General features: G+C 39.5%; 4 protein-coding genes across 4 annotated transcripts in view; 3 read left to right on the top strand and 1 right to left on the bottom strand.

Annotated features, from left to right (window-relative positions):
* The first annotated feature begins 470 nt into the window (after nt 1-470).
* Nucleotides 471-6390, top strand: smim14 (small integral membrane protein 14). The gene is made up of 4 exons (XM_035660205.1): nt 471-647; nt 1502-1550; nt 1661-1815; nt 3909-6390. The coding sequence occupies exons 1-4, from the start codon at nt 573-575 to the stop codon at nt 3945-3947; spliced, it is 318 nt and encodes a 105-aa protein (XP_035516098.1). The 5' UTR covers nt 471-572; the 3' UTR covers nt 3948-6390.
* Nucleotides 6391-6893: 503 nt separating this feature from the next.
* Nucleotides 6894-12090, top strand: map9 (microtubule-associated protein 9). Its single transcript, XM_035659482.1, has 13 exons — nt 6894-7263; nt 7342-7432; nt 8187-8714; nt 8788-8972; nt 9096-9204; nt 9293-9360; nt 9465-9526; nt 9617-9779; nt 10024-10110; nt 10192-10353; nt 10450-10595; nt 10972-11107; nt 11228-12090. Exons 1-13 carry the CDS (start codon nt 7192-7194, stop codon nt 11345-11347), a joined length of 1929 nt encoding a protein of 642 aa, XP_035515375.1. The 5' UTR covers nt 6894-7191; the 3' UTR covers nt 11348-12090.
* An 823-nt stretch (nt 12091-12913) lies between these two features.
* On the top strand, nt 12914-19053 carry ugdh (UDP-glucose 6-dehydrogenase). The gene is made up of 12 exons (XM_035660365.1): nt 12914-13153; nt 14266-14427; nt 14897-14998; nt 15115-15315; nt 15398-15595; nt 16227-16374; nt 16475-16569; nt 16662-16792; nt 17084-17223; nt 18015-18106; nt 18198-18308; nt 18419-19053. Exons 2-12 carry the CDS (start codon nt 14266-14268, stop codon nt 18527-18529), a joined length of 1491 nt encoding a protein of 496 aa, XP_035516258.1. The 5' UTR covers nt 12914-13153; the 3' UTR covers nt 18530-19053.
* Nucleotides 19054-19136: 83 nt separating this feature from the next.
* lias (lipoic acid synthetase) overlaps nt 19137-22211 on the bottom strand; it is a 5417-nt gene continuing 2342 nt past the window's right edge. Inside the window, exons 5-11 of the mRNA XM_035660366.1 lie at nt 21925-22081; nt 21602-21659; nt 21386-21514; nt 20611-20756; nt 20442-20512; nt 20227-20338; nt 19137-20017 (exon numbers count right to left, since the gene is read on the bottom strand). Of these exons, the coding sequence (XP_035516259.1) occupies nt 19956-20017; nt 20227-20338; nt 20442-20512; nt 20611-20756; nt 21386-21514; nt 21602-21659; nt 21925-22081 (735 nt within the window). The 3' untranslated portion in view covers nt 19137-19955. The remainder of the gene's footprint in view (nt 20018-20226; nt 20339-20441; nt 20513-20610; nt 20757-21385; nt 21515-21601; nt 21660-21924; nt 22082-22211) is intronic.

Here is a 22211-nt window from a genome sequence, read left to right as displayed (position 1 = left end):
AATTCCTCAGGGTAATAGTTTCTTGCTTTCACTCTATCTCCATTATGATCTCCACAAATCAGCTAAACCCACTTACTTTTATGGACCAATTCCTTTGCTGGCTCTTAATTTATGATGGGACTCCTATTTAGTGTTATATTAAAACACAAGTGCACCATAAAGGTAACACAGTTCAGATTTTACATGTTAAAATACATGGGCAGCAAAATATTCCATGTTTTTACTAAATGCTTAAATAGAGTAACAAAAACATTTCTCGGTTAACTTTTATTTACATTATATATTTTGGCATCTCCTGGCCAAATGCAAACATAAATACAGAGACAATCAGACAGCCCTCACTCTTATTAACAAACGCGTAGATTACCTGCAGCCAGGTGATACAGCTAGAGAGTTTGCTGACTGTCCTTAACTGAGCAGTCTCCTCCCTCTATTCTGCGTGTCTGAGAGACAACAATAGAGCACAGCACTGACAAGAGGCAGCATTGGGTTTCCCTCACTCGTTCATGTATGTCCTAGTTGCAGTACAGTCCTTTTCTTTGTCTCGTTCCTAGGTGGACACCTGGTGAGAAATGGCAGAGGGAGGCTTTGACCCTTGTGAGTGCATCTGCACCCATGAGTATGCTATGAGACGTCTCATCAACCTGGTAAGTCATGGAACGCGGGTGGGCTTTCACCGCCACTTGAAATCTTAAGTGGCAGAGTTGCGGTGCAGGGACAGGTCAAAGTATGCCAAGAATGCAGTGTAAAGCAAAAATATCTCCTGCTGAAGTTGAGAGTACGAAGAGCAGAGAGATTAATGTGAGAAACAACTAGCAAGTAAATCAGTCTGTAGAGAAGGAAGTGAAAAGCAGAGGAGTGTCACTGAACCAACATATCCTGGTTCCTGTTTAGTGTTTGTATTGAGAGGATATCAGCCCTGCCTGCCACACAAACATTTCACTCAGTTGCGTTGTACTTGGCTCTTCTTAAAGGAAAGGCGGTTGTGAAAGATGAGGTCAAAATTACTGAGAGAAACTACATTAAAGAAAGAATACAGCTTGTAATTATGATGTTTTCAGGTGAGCTCTTGTTGCACAGGTGTAACTTGCATGGCGAGCTGCGGTTGGTTCAGAGCTGGAAGCCTCCCTGGGGGTTTTCTGATTTGCTTGCAGTAGGAAAGGGTGTTGTCAAAATAACTAAAGAATTTGCGCAGCATTTGCGAGTCAGAACTGCGCAGTATATTTTTGAAGGCAGGCAGAGCTCCGGTTGTTGCTTTGCACCATCTTAATGTGAATATGTGCTGTTGGTTTGCTCAATATAGCAAGAAAAGTGCATCAGGAAGTTTTATCAGCAATGTCTTTTTATAGATCACCTGTATTTTCTTCCTCCCTGAATGAGGGCAGTGGTCATCAGAGTAAATACGTCATCTGTCAAAGAGCGGAAGAATGAATAATATTATTTTTCCTACTCTTTTTTTTTTATTACATCCACTTTGTTCCTTCTGTAATTTCTCTTTCAGCTCAGGCAATCTCAGTCCTACTGCACAGACACAGACTGCCCTCAGGAATGTATGTATGACCACATTAGACCATGTGGAAGCGTGGCTGCACTCCAAGCATGATCTCAAATCGGGAATGTCGATCATACGTGTGAAGTGCAAATATGTGTTTGTTTTCAGTGCCAGGTCCTAGTGGTCCAGTTGGTGGAGGAGGTGATCTGACGCTCCCCATGGTTGTGATGGGATGGATGGTGCTTGCTCTGCTCCTGTTCCTGTTGCGCCCATCCAGTCTCAGGGGTCCCCGTCCCACAGGCAAACCTCCTGGACCGCACAACGTCAGTATTATTGATCACACTCCCGCCTACGCAACAATAACATTTTAAATATTGGTACAGTTCTGCCTTCATTCACATTCACATTTTACAAAAAAATAGAAGTAAATTATACAGTGAAGATACAATTTTCCGTTTTGATCATTGGGTCAGATTAAATTTGAAAAATGTCACCATTTGATAAAGCTATAGTTGTGGATTTAGGAAAAAAAAAAAGGAAACAAAAGAGAGAATCGATGTCGTTAGCTAAGATGGTAACTCATTTGCTGCATGCTACTTATTTGGCCTATGTCTTGAAAAGTTAGAACAATTTACTGCCTTGTTTTTAAAGATGAAATATTGAGAAATGTGCAGAAAAATGTATTCACATGCCTGAATTTATAGTTGGTGTTAAACACGGAGTAAAAACACAGCTTGTACTTAACTTTGTGGTCACGTTGTGGTAGTGACACACTCAGCCTATAAATATAGATGACTGACATTGCTCTTATAGTTGATCATATATTTCCATGTAGTTTATGTGCTCAATCGTGCGGTTAGGTACCACAAAAACCTGTGGATTATTTGTTCTTTTTTTAGTCAGTGTTATTGCTGTTGTGCGTCACATTTTATTATTTTATTGGCCCTTTTCACAGCAGACATTTTGACCTGCCACAGTAGGAAAAGCACAGGTGTTACTTTTAACATTAACAATGGCTCCGTTCTGTCCAAGTGTCCCAGTGAGTCATGACAGTGAGCCAGTATGCACAGTACCAGGACCTTGAAACGGAAACCTCAAAATGGAATTCAGCCAACAATAATTGTATTATTTGCACATTGGCTTTTACTGTCACATGTCAAAATGTCTTCCTTTAAAACATGCCTGAAGTTCCCATTGCTGTCATTGTTAGAGATAGGCTCGGGTTATATTGCAATTATTGTATCAACATTTTTCTTTTTTTTTTTTTCTTTTGTAATCACTGTGTATTTTTTGAATTTGTTTTAGACCAGTCTAATTCAATAATGGTCAAATCAGGTTACAGCAAGCAGCAGCCAAATGCAGAAATCATTTACGCAGTTTCTATGTTTGAAGGTTGCTAAGTCAACATTTGTGAAAGATGAGCTGTCCTCTCCCAAAATTAGGAACCAGAAACTAAATGTTTACACTGTTGTGAATTGGAGCTGTACTTTACAGTTTGTGTTTTTTACAGTTGCTAAAAAGTGTTTACCAATACCAAAAATATTTTGGTAATATTAAGGTCCAGTGTGTAACATTTAGGAAAATCTACTGTCAGAAATGAAATATAATATTCATAGGTATGTTTTAATTAGTGTCTAATCACCTGAATATAGGAGTTGTTGTGTTTTCGTTTTAACTCTGGACCTTTTAACTCCGCATCAACTCTACATTTTAAAATGCATTACATGTCATGTTTGAGTCAAAGCACAGCTACTTGTTGATGGCATTATTAAAAACTGCATTACTTTTCAGTAAGTAATTCAGTTCTTTGACTGTAAACATTTTTAGTTGAGTGTCAAATGTTTGCATTTATAACAACATACTGTCTAAAAGTACACATTTTAGAATGCAGAGTAAAAAAAAAAGGCGACATAATTTCTGGAGTAAAAACTTGAATAGCAACATGAAATTGCTGCTAACATACATGGTCTTTGGTTCCAAATGTGTAAAAATAAATACACATGTACACTCCTCTCTGTCTATCTCTCCTTGTCCTGGTCCATCCACTCCTCTCCTTTACAATATGTTTCTCTCTTTGCTCCTCTGTGTTGTTCTGTACCCACACTGATAAAAAACAAATCCAAAATGTCCCCTCTTAACTCTGTATGTCCATGTAACAGAAATAACTCCGTCCCCTGACTGTGTCTCCTGTTGAGATTAGAATCGGCTATGGTTGAGCTATTTTACACAACTTACTGTAAATCAACTATTTCTCAATTCAGTGTCAAAAACTTGTGTGTGTGTGTGTATACAACCAAATGTCTTGTATGTCCAAATCTCACCGCATTAGTTTCAGGATGTGCTCCCCAATTATGTTCCCTTTTTTTTTTTTTTTTCCTACTGTAAAAATGTGATCTCATCTTGTCTTATTTTACAGAGAGGGGGAAGAGAGCCTCCAGCACCACCTGTTGACTAGCAACGGAGCCAGCGAACCAGCATTCACACACCTGCTCTGACTGGAGCTGCACAGTTAGCTCTTTACTGTGACCAGGACGGTGCCATCTCCCTGTCAACCTCCATTCAAATATTGTTTGCTTTTTTTCCTTTTCTAATGCCATTATGTTTTGGGGTGGATCTGTCTATGAGCCCAACTGATGCTGGATCAGTGAGCCCAATACAGATATAAGATTTAACAGTTAAAAAAAAAAAAAAAAATTAAAAATTAAATTTCTTTCTTTTGTTGCATAAACATACAACATAAATAAAACCTTTGATTAGGAAATGTAATGGGGAATTTAATAACTATACATAAAAGAAACAATTATTTCACAAACATAAAAATTGAATCTAGAGAAAAATAAACACTAAAAATGTTAAACTGGTGCAATATATCTGTGATAAGCCGATTTCTTTTGACTGACTATATCAGCCGACAGTACCAGCATGTTGATATATCAGCTGGGCTCTAGGTCTTTTAATCAGAAGCTTTGTTATTGTTCTGAGTCAGTCTCTGATCCCAGCTCTGGTGCTGACTAATCTGCAGAAACTCAGACACAAACTCAAAATGAAGGAATGCATCACATGGGTTGGGGGAGAAGGGAGGGGGTAGCGGAGAGTTTAAATGTCTTGTTGCAGTGCTTGCTGAGTGACGAGGCAGGGCGGGTTCTTCAGACTCTGAAACATTCCACTCTTTCCACTTTTACAACAGTGCCAGTAATGATGTCATATCACATAATGTCACATATTTAAAACCAGCTGACCGATTACATGTAACGAATTTATATGGTTTAATTAAATTCTGAATTAGGATTTGGTGTACAGTAACATGGCATATTGGGTTTTAATGCAGTGAATTTATCTTCTGTGTTTACATCCAGGCCTCAGTTAGATTACATACTCGCCCTCTGCCAGCAAATAGTCTGGTCCTCCTTATATTAACTCTGCGTCTCTCCCTTTATGTAACAGTGGGTTTGGTTACTGTAGTAACAGATCTGACAGATCTTTTATGAGTCTGTTCAGAGGGTTTAGACAATTTGACAGTTGAATGCTCACATTTCGACTGTGCGTCGTCATTGTAAAACAATATATTCTGTATAAGCAAAATAAGTTTTAATCATGTTGAGATGATTCCGTGTACTGTAATTGTTTTGTAGTTAAAAGACGAAAATGTATACTGACGTATTCGTAGCCGAGAATCATATTTTATTAGCACTTTTGTTGTGGTATGTTGGCTCCTTTTTTTTGAAGGTGTATTGTATTGATTCAGCTGTCTAAATGATGGCCTGGTGGAGATGAGGGCATGTTCTTACTACTTATTGAGAATCATAGCAGTCTGTAACTAATGGAAGCAATCAAAGTTTCTATGTCACAACTTCTGTGTGATACTGTTCCAGACCAATGAAAATGTACAACCAAACAAGTACATTTTCAAAACAGTGCCAATGTGAATTTAAAGTTCTGTTGTCGATGATCATTTGTAGAACAACCTCTTGTGAAAGAACAGCAATATTTATGGTCATTTTTATTTTAAATTTGTGATGTGAAGAAGACGAGGGAATAATCTCCATGTTTTCTTATTACTGTGGTTTATAATAGAGGGTTCTTTTCTGTACATCTAAATCATTTTACAAGAGGTTTATCCGCTAGATTAAAGGTTTAAATGCAACTGAAACAATAGAAACCAACCCCTAATGCTGACAAGGTTTTATTCCTCAACCATGTATGTAAATGTGGGTAGGTATGTATAACACAGCAAGACAGCAACACAAACCCCAGCCTCAAAGTTACAGAGAAAAAAATCAACCCAGCTTTGATCAAATCTCAAGAAAATAGGAACATTATAATAAGTTGTATTGTTTTATATGTCTATTGATGGTTACTGGATTGCAGTACATGATAGTGGGTTTCCTGATTTGCTAGTTACTGACTGTATCGTTGTGATGCCCCTATCATGGAAACATGGCTTTTAAAGTGTATCTGGGCCTTGTTTATATTCCAGGGTACCTGTAATATCAGAAATTACATGGATTAGTCTTAAAATTGAAGGGTCTTTTTTGAATACTTTGTGTAAGAACATGGAGATGAACTGTAACAACTGTGGGTGTGAGTTCATCCCAACAGTCTTCAGTAGCTGGCTCGTTTCCATATCAACGAATGTTCTCTGAGATTTTTGTTTACTATATCGTTGTAGACTTGCTCGGGAGATGGCAGGCAAGAGATATAAAGGAGAAAGTTAAGCAAACCATATGTAGTTGCGTATAATTAACTGGGATGCCGTACTAGATTGTTGAGATGAACTAGTGGACTATCTGCCACCACAGGAGACCTTGATTTACACTGTTTCTGTCTCAGAGAAAAAGGGCTTCAACTATGCACTTTTCCTATAACAAAACAAAAAATAAAAATAATTCAGTCTTATTGCCTGGCTGTGTTTTGTTGTTATTAACTGGAACACCATATACTGAGTGTTTTATCAATTGTTATTAACATTTCACCACATAAATGCAACAAAACAATATAAGTAATTAAAATTTTACTGCTGCTGCTCATATTGTGATTCAAAGACATAGCTCTTGATTACTTGACTCGAAAATAGACAATTCAGAAATACTAATGGTGTAATTATTATAAGTTTGAATTTATCTTGTTACTTGCACATACAATATTCAGCTCTTCGTTTTAATTGAACAATAAAATAAGTTCTACAGTTTCACAACACATGCTGTAAACATACAAGGCAGCACAAATTAGTACAACAGTAGTCAGACACTGCAGAGAAAATGTATGTTTAAAATTCAGATTACAGAACTCTTTGTACACCATATTTTGTATACATTTGTGTTTTCTCTTATTTTGACCTTTCTCAGTGCAGTCAAACAAAATAAACACCCGGCCCGACAGTGTTTGCTTCTTTCAGTCTCCTTAACCCTCTGTGGTTAATCCTCTGAGCATGCGCAGTGTTGAAACGGAACCGTCCTCCACGTTTCCCAGGGTTACCATCAACAAGTCAGTTAGCCCCGCTGTAGCTAACGTTAGCACCAGCGTGCTTTAAGGTTGGACCATTTCCGAACAGCAACCAGAAAACCACCATGCTGCTATCAGACTTTGCATAATGGTGATGCAGCTATAACAGCAGCGCAGGAAGCCGATAAGATACAGTGGACTTAGCGAACAGCTAGCTCGTCAATGAACGCAATCAGAAGAAAGTAATAGTGTTTACAATGACACATCAGGACTTCGGGACGCTGGCTTACAAGAAAAGCCCGAAAACATCGAGAAGGACAACTTTTCAGGTAAAACCTTTTCAGGATATGTTACCAAATGGAGACAGTCCTCCGGTGTCTGATCAACCTGAAACTGTGTCGTTACAGGATGAACTTCAGGCTGCTGTCTCTGCCAGGGCAAGCAAAACTAAAAGAGACAAACTCTCTTACTCTGATGACTTCCATGAAGACGAAGATGGTGAGATGGCAGCAGAGCATCAACACATCTAACTTATAAAACTGGCTTTTTACATGAGATGTTGATCTCTTTAGTGGCTTTGTTGGTGTTGTACCAGTGGTCTGTATCACCACTATCTGTGAATAATGATAGTTGAAGATGAAGGTTGTTTTTATTGTCTTCTCCTAAGCAGTTATGTATCCATCCTTTCACATCACTTCGTGCGAGTTACTTTGTACTTTTATGCATCTGTGTTTTACAGTGAAAATGCATTACACACATTACAGTGATTCCCAACCAACAACTTGTATGCAGTTGTGAAAAAAATAAAAAAATATAATTTGCTTTAAAAAAAGAAGCATGAGTGTGTAAAATCTAGAGCTATATATATCTAAAAGTAATGGATAAATGGTTAAAAATGACTAACTTCTGCCCCTTCAAATGAGTGTAGTACAAATGTAACTTGTAACTGTAACTGTTATTAGTAAATGTAACTTACTGAAACTGAAGAAAGGTACCGACCATAAACATATAAACATTGCAGATTCCAGGCCTACAATGTTAATGTGGTGAAGGATTTATTCAACTGCTTTGTAGACGAAAATGACAGATGGCAACAACAATAACAGCAGTGCATCAATAAAACAGACCATATGGCTGAAACAGGCGCACAGTACTCTCTCTAGCTGATGTCAGTGTTTGGATAACCTTGACTTCAGATTGTTTTGTTGAATAGATACCGTTTAACGGTTGGTCCTCTCTTGTCATTTTACAGATTTTTTGAATGAACTCCTCAAATCAAGAAGAAAGAAGGCTGGCGCATTAAAGGCTGGGAAGAGTAAAGCCAAAATCAACGACTTTGAGATTTCAGATGACGAAGGAAAACATAGCAGGACGAAGAGAGTTTCATTTCTGAAAACACACAGAATCAGCTCTCCCTCGGAAGACGTTGGGGCATCAGAGTCACGTGAAAGCGAGCCGCCTGACTCTTCCGTCGGTCAGCACAACGATTATAATACCTCATTTTCCTCACAACATTCCACAAATGTCAGTGAAGATAACATCCGATTTAAAAACAGTGATGGGGAGTCTATCGATCCGGAAATCACAAGAGAGAGCTCAAATAAGTCTCTGTCATACCAAACATCAGATGATACTCTCCTGGACATGCCTCTACCTTTACCATCTGATAGCAGCGTGATAGAAACTCCAGGTCCTGAGGAGAAGAGCAACTCTGTCCTGGAAGAAAGCTCAGAGACTCCACAGTTATCAGCAACTTACCTCAACCACGTGTCCTCAGCAGGTCTGTTTACACTGTTTCATGTACAAGTCACAAAGGGCACATCTCATGTTACTTACTAACTCTTGTTGTCCAGATAGCGCTACCGAGAGGGAGCCACCCAGGCCGAAACCGAGGCAAAGGACTCTTGGATTAAACCTTCACGCCACAGAGAAGATAGCTGAAGATGCTGAAGATGCTGAAGAGTCTCAGGATCTCAGCAGGCCCCCGACCTCCTCTGCCTCCATTCCCCTCTCCACTGGCACATCCAGCAACATCACTGTAAGGAGCTGCAGTCCACACACGTGTCTCATTACTTGGGTATTCAGTATTTTATGTTGCAGTTGGTAAAAAGACACATTCTCTAAATGGAGCACCTGCTTGTTGTGTTGTTTCTTCACGTAGTGGACAGATGGAGATCATGCAGGTTCGTGTAGCCTCAGCAAAACCTCTTCAAGCAAGAGTGAACAGTCGCAGCTATTCACTAAGTCCACGGTTGATACTGAATCCAGAGGTAACAACCGGCATGTTCAGCACCATAGATGTATTTTCTTGTATTTTTAACTCATTAATCCTCTTTTTATTTCATTGTATTGTTTTAGATGGATTTATATCAGATGAAAGCAAAGAGCAGGAGAGACAGTACTCCACGTCATTTGAAGAGTTTAATGTAAGTCATTTATTCAGGTGTGGCTGTGATAGTCGTATGTTAGAAGCATGCTCTGCCTCTTCTTTCGATTATTTTTAATCTCAGTGTGTAATATTTTCTTTCAGCAAGACTCATCTCAACAAGATCACTCAGATCAACTCTCTAATGAAAAATCATTGGATACCGGGTAGGTAAACAAGCTGCAACAATAGATACGTAAGGCTTTGTGGATATAACCGGATAGTAACTTAACGGACCATCCTTTCATTTAAATTAGGACATCAAGTTCTCACTCTAAGACCACTCAGAGATCGCACAGTGCGTGCTCCAGGAAAGTGGAATCAAGGTATTTGGGATCTCTCAAAGTTCTGGATCGTAAAGTCTCGCTACAAGAGTCTCAGCCGCAAGCAGCAGATGCACTCAGAGCTGCCATTTACCAGGTCAGTGTCATAATGAGCCTATGTTGTCTTTGGACTTTAAAGGTGGGGTAAGCCATTCTGGAGAGATCCAATAGTATGACAAATACCATGATTTAGTGTGAATGACGCACCAAATAATGTACCTAACGTTAGCTGTGTTGTTGGTTTGCAAACATTTGCTAAAGTTGCTGCTGCAAAGCTAAGATGCAGAGAGGATTAGACAGTTTTACAGAGCCAGCACACCACTAACATGTACTCCTAACAGGAATGGCTTCAAAAGAAAAAGGAAAAGTCAAGAGAGAACATGCAACAGAAGAAGAAAGAAGAAACCTTGAAAGAAAAAAAGAAAAGGGTGAATAATCTGTTTTGAAATTGGAAATACAGTACAACAGTTATACGATACTTATGTTGCTTGTCATCTTTCAAAAACCAGGAAGAAGAAGCTAAAAAGGAAGAAGCTGTTGCATCATATGAGGCTTGGAAAGAAAAGAAAGCAGAGAGTCTCAAAGCAAAAGCCAAAGAAAAGCAAGAAATTATCCAAAAAGAGAAAAGAGCGATTGAAGAGAAAGAGGAAAAAAAGCAATCTGCTAAACAGGTATATTGATGATTTATGGTGCATTATTCTGAAAGATATGATAAGCACTTCTGTTAGAAGATGTGATGTTAATCAGTAATGTTATAAACCTTACAGGTGTTTGAACAGTGGAAACGTGAGCATGATCATCTACTCAAAGAAAAGTACAGAAAAGAAAGAGAAGCTCAAAGTAAACTTGAGTTAGAAAAAAAAGAAAAGGAGGAAGAAAGAAAAAGAGACAGCAAATCTGCTTTTTCTAACTGGTGGGTGTAAATCATTGACATTTAGATTTATTGTTTGTTTATTTAAAGGGTTATGAAACATGACCTCTCTCTGAGCACTGACCTCTGTGATAGAAGTTACTCGCATTTGTAGACAGAAGAGGTGCATACATTTCTTCATAAAATTGTCCTACTTTACTTGAAAGTAATGAAAGTAAAGTGTTCACACCTTCACAAAATAGAGGTAGTGCATTTCAAAAGAACAGTTGAACACTAAACAGTGCTGTTGAAATGATCAACCACTAGATGGCGCCCAAAACTGGATGTTTAGTCATGTTTCATCCCCTGTATCTCTATCACAGAAACATCAACAGTTAACTCTCTTCTAAAACGTTTTTTTTTTTCTTGAACTGTGAAGGCATGAAAAGAAGAAAGATGTTATCCAAGAAAAAGTCACAATGGAGCGTAAAGAATTCCAAAATAAAGCGGAGGAGGAACGATACATGAAAGAAGAGAGAGATAAAATAGCTTTAGAGATGTATGAGAACTGGCTGGTAAGTAGAATAACTTTTATATTTTATATGTGTTTCTTCATCACTGTGTTGTGTGAACTCTTGGTGGTGATTTCTTCCACAATGCTGACAGTTAATATCTCTTATTATTGATTCCAACAGGCACGGAAAGAGCTGGAGCAGAAGAGACAAAGAGAAGAAAGACGAATACAAGCGATACTCCAAGACAGTCCACCTCCACCATGGAGTCCCCCTAATAAAACTATACCATTTAAAAAATAACATTTGAATTGTAACATACCACCCTGAAGATATCTGTGGGTCATGTGTTACATTTGAAATTATACGTTTTGTACTTTAAGTTTTATCCAAAGTGTGTTTTAAACATAGTTGATGACAGCTGTTAAATTTTATATTGTTTTGTATTAGCCAGCAGCTCTAGTGTGAGTTTATATTTTTATAATTTTAACACAAGAAATGTGTGATTACTTCCAATAACGAAACCCTTTTTATAAATGCGGTGGTCTCTTCTTACCATGTTATACATCCGAATGTAAAGCAGCAATAAGAAAATAATATTTACATAAAAAGGCTAATGTAATTAAACTACTAATGTTTATTGTTGAACTACTGTTGATTTCCACATGGAGTTTATTATTCCCAAAAACATCACATAATCTTAGAAACTGATTAACAGCTTGTATTTTATGTTAAACACATATTTTTTTAATTGGTGGATTTATTTTATTATTTAAAATGCTGGTCATTTTTGCATGTCACCTTTTTTTCTGTTTTTATTCATTTTCATTCTCCATCATTCGCAACATATAGTTTTGAATTTAAAAAGTACTATTTAAGATGCAACAACATAATACATTTCTTTCCACCAGCATGAGGGTGACACTTTAAACAAGTTTCTACAGAGAGAAATATTTTGGATTTAGACCTGGTGAATGAGTGCTGTTCAGTAATTTGTTTACGGCCTGCTGTTAGGTCTGCTCCTAGTCTATTATCCAATAAAAGACTTTCACAAAGCTCTGAAAATGTTCTGATCCTACCTTCTATGTCAATTTTGTCTGACTCTACTGATGCATGTGGAAATGTAAGACATGTATCCAAACAAGGAAGATTTTGCAAGTTTTACAACAATAAATGGTGACATACAGTCTTTTTGAATACAAAACATACAAAGAGCTTATGATATGTGATGTTTTATTATAAATTAAACAACCCAATAGTTTACAATAGTAGTACATTGAACATTAGTCGACTGACAGAAAATAATCTTTTAAGTAATTTTGCAGCCTCGCAAATTTCATGATTTGCTGCTTTTCCATTCATTTATTTTAATTTCAATTCTTAAACATTTTGAACTTTGTAATATTGGTTGGACAGCACAAGCATTGTTAAGGTGTCATTGTGAGTCCTAAAAAAAAACGAAATAGAGCTTCACCTCAACAAACCACAACAGTAAAATCCTTCTTATACATAAATACATAAATAATAATATACTATAATATAATATAATATAATATAATACAGATATACAGTCACAGGGGCCTGTTTTACTACTTTTACTTTTTATACTGAGTATTTTCCTGAATACTCTTAAATACTACTAAAAGTAACATTTTCAATGCAGGACTTTCACTTGTGACAAAGTATTTTTTACAGCGTCATATTAGTACATATACTAAAGTAAAGGACCTGAATACTTCCTCCCCCAGTGTTAAAATGACATCTTACTGTCAACTTCCATTATTTCCCTCCCCCACCACCTAATTTCCATTAACTAGGGCATAATTCTGTGCTTTTACTCTGAAAATATCCCGGCGGCAGCATCTCTTCCGCCGCTCGGCGTCATGAAGGAGGTGTCGGTACCTTGGCAGAAGTACCTCAGTTTAGGTAGAGGCAGAGCAGGAGAAGTTGTAGGACAAGCCCCGGTGGTGTGAGGTTGTCCGTCGAGCTGTGGTCCAAGTGTCAGTCTACGGTGTTTATAAGTGATCATAAGCGGACAGTGGAGCCGGGACCGACGTGCTGTCTGACAGAGGAGCTAACACCGTCTGAAGTTGTGTCGAGTTGGCAGAGGTAATGTAACTGCAGCTAACGGTGGCTAACCACATAGCTCGCTGGGTTTTCAACACAGGCGTCCATTCATTTGTTTCTTGTGCGCAGTTCGTTAAGAAAGAAGAGGTACATGAGCGTAATGCCGGTGGTGTTAGTGTGTGGTCTTAACCCCGCAGACAGGGACACTTGCTCTGCAGCTCAGCTAACGTGAGGCAGCTGAAAGGTATCTGGGAGGAAGCAGGCTCGTTTTTCATCTGTGGGAGACGTGGCTGAGTTTGTAATGAAAGGCTCTTTATTTTCTACCAGGGTGTAACGGTGCGACTGGTAACTTACTGTAGCACTGGAGATCTGGTGAGCCTTTACATGTGGAGATCCAGAAACAGTGTGAGGAAGAAACCTAACTTGTGTGTCAGTAAATTTAGATTATGTAGGTTTTTATTGTCACAGCACAGTCAAATGTGTGGGCAGATGAATGGAAAAGCACAGGGCTGCAGCTAATGTCTGTTTTCTTTATCAGTTAATCTACCAGGAGTCCAAATCAAAACCTAAAACTATTCATTTAAATGTAGTGTAAGTCACACAGAGCAGCAAATCCTCATAACTGAGAAGCTTCAGCAAGTAAATGTTTCACATTTTCTTGAAAAATGAATTAAACAATTCATTCATTACCAAAACTTAATTCCAGTTCATTTATTAATCGTTCAATTGTTTAGGTTTTAAAGTCTATGCAAGTGAATGTGTGAACTATGTTGATTTATTTGTGTGGAAATGTTCAAAATGAAAACCGGATTGAGACCAAACTAACTTAATAACTTACTTACAGGTGAGACACTTTTTAGTAAGTTTGAACATCTTCACATTGAAACATCAGAATAAGGCTAGACTGATAAATCAATCAGCCCAATCTATTAGCTGATCTTAGCTTATTGCAGGTATATCAGTGTCATCGGCTAATAATTCACAAGAACAAACTCCAACAGTGTCACATTACATCATTTGTCCACCAGAAACACTGAACAAGTAGATTTTTAGACTGTAAAATGTCCCACTGAGTGTGTATCTTGGTCACAGTTCATCCGGTTTATCTACTCTCATGCTTCATGTTTTTTTTTATTTGCTCTGTACATTCGCAGATGTTTCAAATAAAGAGGATCTGTTGCATTGGTGCTGGGTACGTAGGAGGCCCAACATGCAGTGTGATCGCCAACATGTGTCCAGAGATCACGGTGACTGTCGTGGATGTCAATGAGTCTCGTATCAAAGCCTGGAACTCGGACACTCTGCCCATATACGAGGTATCGTATCATATATCATGTAATAGGTCAAAGAAACCGAGCTAAAGGTTTTATATCAGGACTGCCTGATTTTTTTTTCCTTGTAAAACTTTAACAAGGATCACAGGGTCACATTTTATTATGTGCTGTTTCTTTTGAGAGCCACATATCACGAAGGAGTGGTCAGTTGTGTTAGTTAAAGTTAATAACAGTGTTCATACAGTAGATGTAGCTGGGCAACCGTCCATCCAGCCATTGTTTATTATTCCATCGTGGGCTGAATCCAACATAAATTAGTTCCAGGCTGCTCGGTGTCGCAACTCCTCTACGTCAACCACAAGGTCTTACATCATCGTGACTAGCGTAAAGGGCCGTTAACAACCAGTCATTGAGGACTCGTATTACATTTGTAACTGTTTGTGCCATGTTTGTCCTACGCATCCACTGACACACCCTCCCTGTCTCATTTTTCCACTTCCTCACACTCCAGCCGGGTCTGAAAGAGGTGGTTGAATCATGCAGGGGAAGAAATTTGTTTTTCTCCACAGACATCGACTCAGCCATCAGGGATGCAGACCTCGTCTTTATCTCCGTGAGTCCTTCAGTTAACCCCCGCACACACACATTCTGACACACAGTTTGACCAACTAAAAGAAACATTTATGACACATAGATGAATTCACTAGAGTGGTTGTACTTTCTTCGCAGGTTAACACCCCAACCAAGACCTATGGGATGGGGAAGGGTCGTGCGGCGGACCTCAAGTTCATTGAGGCGTGTGCTCGGCGGATTGTGGAGGTGTCTGATGGCTACAAGATTGTCACAGAGAAAAGCACAGTCCCAGTTCGAGCTGCTGAGAGCATTAGACGGATATTTGATGCCAACACCAAGCCCAGCCTCAACCTACAGGTGAGTATGATTGCACCAGTGTGAGGATTAGAGTCCGATATCTGCCGTTCTGGAAGTTTCTGACCTCGTGCTGTTGCTTCAGGTGCTGTCCAACCCAGAGTTCCTTGCAGAGGGAACAGCAGTGCGGGACCTGAAGGAGCCAGACCGCGTCCTGATTGGTGGTGACGAAACAGCCGAAGGTCAAAGGGCAATCAGAGCGCTGTGTGCCGTCTACGAACACTGGGTCCCCAAAGCGCGAATCATCACCACCAACACGTGGTCGTCCGAGCTTTCCAAACTGGTGAGTGAAGGCCTTTCTGTGGTGGCCATGGGTTCGACTCCTACCTGTTAGCTGTGTGTCTTGTCCTCTCTCTGTCCCCCTTTTCTGCTGCCACTATCAATTAAAGGCAATAAAAAGTCCAAAAACAGAATAAGAAAAACAATTTTTCATTATTTAATTTTCAGTTAATTTTCTGATTATTGTCTCAATTAATTAATCGTATAAAATTAAACAAAATTGTGAAAATCAGCTCATTGCCGATATATCAGTGCACTTATAAGTCGTTTATTACACTGTAAAATGTCCCACTGTATCTTTTTTACAATTCCTTAAAGACATCTGTATAGAGATTGTTGTTAATCTTATGCGTTTATGTTTAAGAAACATTTTCTTAGACTCCTGTATCATTATTGTCGGGCTATAACCCAAAGCTGTTCAGATTACTGTGTTTATATGACAAAGAAAACTCATTTGAGAAGCTTTAACCAGCAAATGTTTGTTGTGTTTGATTGAAGAATGACTAAAACGAAAGCAGAATATTATTAGTACCCACATGATCACTTGCCTGATTGTTTCCTTTGTGTTCCTTTGAGTGGCCAAATGTCATTTGTACAGTCTAAAAAAAACCCAAACATATTTTGTGTTTGTGTAGGCAGCGAATGCATTCCTTGCACAGCGAATCAGCAGCATCAACAGTATCAGTGCTCTGTGCGAGGCCACCGGGGCCGATGTGGAGGAGGTTGCCAAGGCAATTGGTATGGACCAGAGAATAGGCAGCAAGTTTCTCAAGGCCAGCGTGGGTAAGAAACACGTCCAAAAAGATGTTTAAAGTGAGCCTCTGTGTTTTTAATCCAGTTGAACACAGATTAAATATGGCCTTCTATCTCTCACCCTGGTCAGGTTTTGGTGGAAGCTGTTTCCAGAAGGACGTGCTGAACTTGGTGTACCTGTGCGAGGCCCTCAACCTGCCTGAGGTAGCCTCCTACTGGCAGCAGGTGAGACGCAGCACAGCACCTCATTTTTCTCTTTTATTCTGAAGGTGTCTGCTTGCTGTATTCACCTCATTCTCAATCTGTAATTTCCCCAGGTGATTGACATGAATGAGTACCAGAGGCGGCGGTTTGCCTGCAGGATCATCGACTGCCTCTTCAACACTGTTACTGGTAAAAAGATTGCTCTGCTGGGCTTCTCCTTCAAAAAAGACACCGGCGACACGAGGTTAGTCTCCTTCCCTTCTCACGCCATTGTTGACATTTGTTACCTCCTAATTGTCTAACGGTTTACTCTTATATTTCTTTCCAACTGCGTTAATGTTAATTATTAAACCTGGCATTGTTTGTATGAGAGCGTTTTCCAACCACCTCGTATCATCTTTGTACATACAAAACATGCAGAGTCATTGCTGATCACACTTGACCCCACACGAACACCTGCCAGCATACCGAGGTGAACTATGGCCCTGATCAGAGTTGATACTAGTGTGTGTGTGTGTTTGTGTCGTAACTCCAGGGAGTCGTCCAGTATCTACATCTCTAAATATCTGATGGATGAGGGAGCCAAGCTGTTCATCTATGACCCCAAAGTTCTTAAGGAGCAAATCATTCATGACCTTTCCCAGCCCAACATCTCGGAGGACAACCCAGAAAGAGGTGTGTGTGTGTGTGTGTGTGCGTGTGTGTGCGTGTGTGTGCGTGTGCGTGTGTGTGCGCCAAGGTTCAAACACAGCTCCTGAAAGCTTGCAAAGTATTTAAAGTGTTCTTGAGTAGGAGAGAAGGTTTTGCCTTTATTGGATTAAAATACAACAGAGAGTTTACTGGAAATGAAGGGAGGGAGAGAGAGAGAGAGAGAGAGAAGGGGGATGACCTGCAACAAAGGTTGTTGTGATTATATGATCAGTCTCTTAAAACCCAAGGACAGGGCGCCCTGATATCTCACCAGGTAGAGCTGGCAGCCCGTGTACCAAGGCTTAGTGCTTCCTGCAGGGGCCATGTTACTACTAATTAAAGTTAATAAAGGTAATAAAAGCCCCAAAAAAAGGCCATTTACTGTATCACATACAAAACAACTAACTGTTTTGATAATGATGGATTAAGCCATTTTTAAGGGAAAATGCCATAAAATCCCTGGTTCCAAACCCTTAAATGGTCAATATTTTCTATGATGGTAAAAATCTGTATCTTTCGGTTTTGTCACTATTCTGACAATAACCAGCATGTTAATCACTAACAAAAATAAGTAAGTTGCAGCCTTAGATAGAAGTTATTATCATATTGAACATTTTGGTCAAGGCTTGTTATCCAGCAGTTACTGGTGCCAAATTTTAAGAGAAGAAATTTTAACTGCGGTTGTAAAATGTAAAATCACATTTAGCAGGATGTTTCTTCTGACTGCTAAGCTCTCTGACTCTTCATTGACAGACGTTGTGTTTTGTTTTTCATAGTGTCGGAGCTTGTGACTGTGACATCAGACCCTTATGAGGCCTGCCAGAGCGCACATGCATTGGTCATCTGCACTGAGTGGGACATGTTTAAGGTAAAACAAATTGAACCATCTTTTATGAATGACTTCATCTTGAGAAAAAAAGAAAACATTAATTCATCATAACCCTTTAATCCCACCATAGGAACTAGACTATGAGAAGATTTACAAGAAGATGCTGAAGCCGGCCTTCATATTTGATGGTCGCAGGGTGCTGGACCACCTTCACCCTCACCTCCAGGACATCGGCTTCCAGGTGAGAAGACAAAAAAACTGTCTTATTAAATCAAAATGAAAACAATGCAGACATATTGAGAACAACTGCCGTTCAAATTCTATTATTTTGCTGCCCTTTTCTGTCCGCAGATCGAGACCATCGGCAAAAAAGTGACCACAACAAGAATCCCCTACACCCCAGCAGCTGCTTGTCCTCGCATCACTGCCACCGAACCTCCCACCAAGAAAGCCAAAGCCTAGACCTCACTTCACCCCCACGCACATGCAGCACATTCCTCTCTCAACCTTTTTAATTACTGGTGAAACATTTCACTGAGGTCCAACCCCTCTGCTGTTGGCACACGCCTAATGATCAAAAAAGGCCAAAACAGTGCGACTGATCGCTCGCCTGCAGGAGGTTGGATGAGAGGAAGACGTTGAGCCTTTTGTATGAATGTGATCCATGAATGTGTTCAACTCTTTGGAGGAAGTTTAGTGATAAACCATTCCTGACACAGAAACCGTTAATTTTATACATTTCGATGTCAAGTAACATTTGTCAACCAAACATTTCAGATGCAGTTATAAATGCACCATCTGTTGATTGCAAAAGAACACTATTAGTGTTAGTTTTCTTACAGTATTTACTCTATAATCAAGTATTGTTGCAAAATTTTATACTATTTTTAAAATATTTTTATAAATCATACTGTTCAATCTTACTGTTAATGTTAATCAGTGTTTGTCGTCTGTATCAGTTACTGTTTACTAAAAACATCAATGCAATAAAATGTGATGTGTGTCCGTCATTTGTGGCTGTTGATTATCAAACATACACGTAGAAAATCAAAACATTAAAACCAGCAAATGTGAACTAAACATTTTTAATTCTTTAAAATATACATTTACATTTGTAGGATTTATTTTGTCTAAACAACCAGTGTGTAAAACAAATGCACATCTTTCTTGTCCAGGTGTTTTATTACGTTATTAAAAAGTACAATTTGAGCCCAAATTGGCCGATAAGTGTCTCTTTTGATTCAAAATTCAAATTGTACTTTTTGTAATGCAATAATTTAAAACGGAGCGTTTGACAGTGTTACAAGTCTTCAGTTTTCAGTATCAAACACAATTTCACCCTGAAGCTACTGCAAGAATCCTCAGCTCCCCCCCAAAATTCCCCTCTTGCTTCATTAAATCATCCGTCCTGAAGCCGCAGACATCAAAGAGCTCATAAACGGAGCACGTGGTTAGAGGTCAGCTGCTCTTTACCTGAAGTCCAGGACCCCTGAGGGGAGGGAATTCATGGTGGATGTGATTTAGGGCCCTCCCCCCTCTGGGGTGCAGAGATTGCAAATGACTAACACCATGTTGCCTTTCTCTGGGCAGTACACAGAGTCTGCACCCCGGGTTATCTACATATCTGCAGGCCTCTGCCTGCTGCTTGTTCTCTTTGATCCCCTCTCCCTAAAATGTAGACAGTGGAAAGCAATGGTCCCTGTACTTACGTGAGTCTTGTTAATGTCAACTCTTTACTCATATTTAATGTCACCAGTGTATTTTTTGTGACTTGAACAACTTTGTTACTACTCATATATGTTTGAATGTGTTTCCTGTGCTACAGGAGTAAAGCTTGTGACAGTAAATGTGTATAGTTAGAGGACCAAAGCTGCTGGTTTGGGGCTTTTTATTCTGCTATTGTAACTTCTGCTTTTCTCTTGTTCAGTAGATTCTTCAGGAAGAACTCGCCTGTAAAGACAAAAAGACATGCTGTAGATCAGAAAAATATATATTCTCTCTGACCCATGTGAGCTAGATGAAGTAAATATGTTTATCTAGTGGTCTGTTATGTTTTATAATAAATATTAAATCAGCATTATATTGTGGTTGTGGCAGACATATCTCACTCACCACCACTGTGAGTCACTTTTGATGATTAGATGAAGTGTGTTTCTCACCTGCTTTGTAGGAGGATCGCACCAGTGGCCCGCTGGCAGTGTAGGCGAAGCCCATATCATTCCCAACTTTCTCCCAGTGGGCAAACCTCTCTGGAGTGACGTATTCCTCCACCTAACCCCAAACACACGTTGTCATAATGTGCATTAACTCACCAAAACGTGCATTTTTCTCTCGCAGTACTGTCGCAATACTCCATAAAGTGTAATGTTCTTACCTTTAGGTGACGTTTAGTGGGTTGCATGTACTGACCCAGTGTTAGACAGTCCACTCCTGCCTCTCGCAGCTCTGCAATATCACCACAACAGTGTAGGTCAGGAAATGATTGTACTTTACATCAAACCTTTTGGAAGTATGTCTTATGTGTGACTGGCGAGTGTACACACCAGTCAAGGTGTCAAGTATCTGTTGGTCAGTCTCCCCCAGCCCCAGCATGATGGACGTCTTGGTGAGCACAGTGGGTTTGACCTTTTTGGCGTGCTTCAGGACGCTCAGAGACTGGTCAAAATTCGCTCTGGGGTCACGCACGTGCCTGGAAACAGATGAAGACAATAAATAATCAAAAAGGTGAATATATATATATACCTGTAAATAAAGACATACACCTATATTACCACGTAGAAGTAACACAAACGAGTAAAACTGCTACAGTGTCTCTTCCCACTTGTGCAGTTTGTCTAGGATTTACTACTCAAAAATGGCTCTCATATACCACCTGCTGGTCAGTGTGTGTATTACTGTCCTCCTGCCTGTGCCTGACTTCCCTCTTGTGGCAGAGCTGTAACCAGCAATTCAATTTCATACAAAAAAGTCAAACAACTACACTACAGTATTAAAATAAACTCGATTTTATACCAGCTGTCTCGATAATAAGTGATTGAAACATCTATTAACACAAGCTAGAAAGTGTGATCGGTGGCTTTTATTTACACTTTGCTAGAACAGCTTCACGTGACATATTTTAAACATATTGTATATATTGCAAAGGACAAAAACAATATATTGTCTGCACATTTTTACTGATCGCTCCCTGTTATTCATTGGCTTGTTGGCTGATTAGAGGCCACTAAGATCAGCTGATTCATGCTTCAGATTAGATGCTCAGTTTGTAACTTTCATGTATCATCTTATAAAAACTCATGTGTCATCAAGTGTGAGTACCTTTGGAGCTCCCGTACGGTCTCCACATTGTGGGCATACACGTCTAACCCCGACAGAGCGATCTTCTCTACTGCTGCCAGGTCCCCACGAAAATCAGGGGTCAGACATTCAACCAGGATCTGAGGGCCTCTAGATGAGGACGACAAAATTGCTGTTTTATTCATTTTGCACAGGTATTAAAATACAAACAAATCCAAAAGGGATGTGAGATTATACCTTTCTTTTAGGTTGGAGACAGTCTTAGCAAAGTGCTCCGCCCCTCCGTCAGCAATATCTGCAAAAGGAAGAATAAAGTGGTATTAAGATTACTGCTGACAGCTCTTATTTTATATAATATTGTCCACCTTTTTTCCAATCTATGACATCTGGACATGAATGAGTGCAGTGTGGAGTAATTCATTTAGGATACAGCTAATACCCTGAGCCTCTACGTGAATCTGCTCCAGAAATAAGGATTACTTTGCTTAGTGTAATCCAGAATCCAGAATACATCACAATTTTATATTAGTTTAACTTTCAGCTATTTTGGAAGCCCTTACCATCTCTGTCGACTGAGGTGAGAACCACGTAATCCAGCCCCCAGGCAGCGATCGCCTTGGCTGTGTTGTGGGGCTCGTCTGGGTCCAGTGGTGGGGGCTGGCGGGCCGTCTTTACAGAGCAGAACCTGCACCCACGGGTACATGTGTCCCCCATCAGCTACATACGGAGAGAGGGAGGGAGAAACCTTAGCTATATCTATGACGTAGCACTGGCACAAATAATCCACACAGACATGTTCTGTTGTGACGTGTTACTGAGACACCAGGTGTAGCTTTATTTAATGTAT

Source organism: Morone saxatilis, unplaced genomic scaffold (assembly GCF_004916995.1).
Source record: "Morone saxatilis isolate NCDOM2014 unplaced genomic scaffold, NCSU_SB_2.0 Contig17, whole genome shotgun sequence".
Taxonomy (NCBI): domain Eukaryota; kingdom Metazoa; phylum Chordata; class Actinopteri; family Moronidae; genus Morone; species Morone saxatilis.
This window is presented reverse-complemented; position numbering and strand designations above follow the sequence as displayed.

What these genes read in the sequence shown, in the direction of transcription:
- smim14 (XM_035660205.1), top strand. Translation starts at nt 573, where the DNA reads ATGGCAGAGGGAGGCTTTGACCCTTGTGAGTGCATCTGCACCCATGAG. An exon ending in TGAGACGTCTCATCAACCTG is followed by an intron (nt 648 to 1,501) that starts GTAAGTCATGGA and finishes TTTCTCTTTCAG; the next exon opens with CTCAGGCAATCTCAGTCCTA. An exon ending in CACAGACTGCCCTCAGGAAT is followed by an intron (nt 1,551 to 1,660) that starts GTATGTATGACC and finishes GTTTGTTTTCAG; the next exon opens with TGCCAGGTCCTAGTGGTCCA.
- map9 (XM_035659482.1), top strand. Translation starts at nt 7,192, where the DNA reads ATGACACATCAGGACTTCGGGACGCTGGCTTACAAGAAAAGCCCGAAA. An exon ending in GAAAAATCATTGGATACCGG is followed by an intron (nt 9,527 to 9,616) that starts GTAGGTAAACAA and finishes CATTTAAATTAG; the next exon opens with GACATCAAGTTCTCACTCTA. An exon ending in TGAAAGAAAAAAAGAAAAGG is followed by an intron (nt 10,111 to 10,191) that starts GTGAATAATCTG and finishes TTCAAAAACCAG; the next exon opens with GAAGAAGAAGCTAAAAAGGA.
- ugdh (XM_035660365.1), top strand. Translation starts at nt 14,266, where the DNA reads ATGTTTCAAATAAAGAGGATCTGTTGCATTGGTGCTGGGTACGTAGGA. An exon ending in CAGACCTCGTCTTTATCTCC is followed by an intron (nt 14,999 to 15,114) that starts GTGAGTCCTTCA and finishes CTTTCTTCGCAG; the next exon opens with GTTAACACCCCAACCAAGAC. An exon ending in CTGAGTGGGACATGTTTAAG is followed by an intron (nt 18,107 to 18,197) that starts GTAAAACAAATT and finishes ATCCCACCATAG; the next exon opens with GAACTAGACTATGAGAAGAT.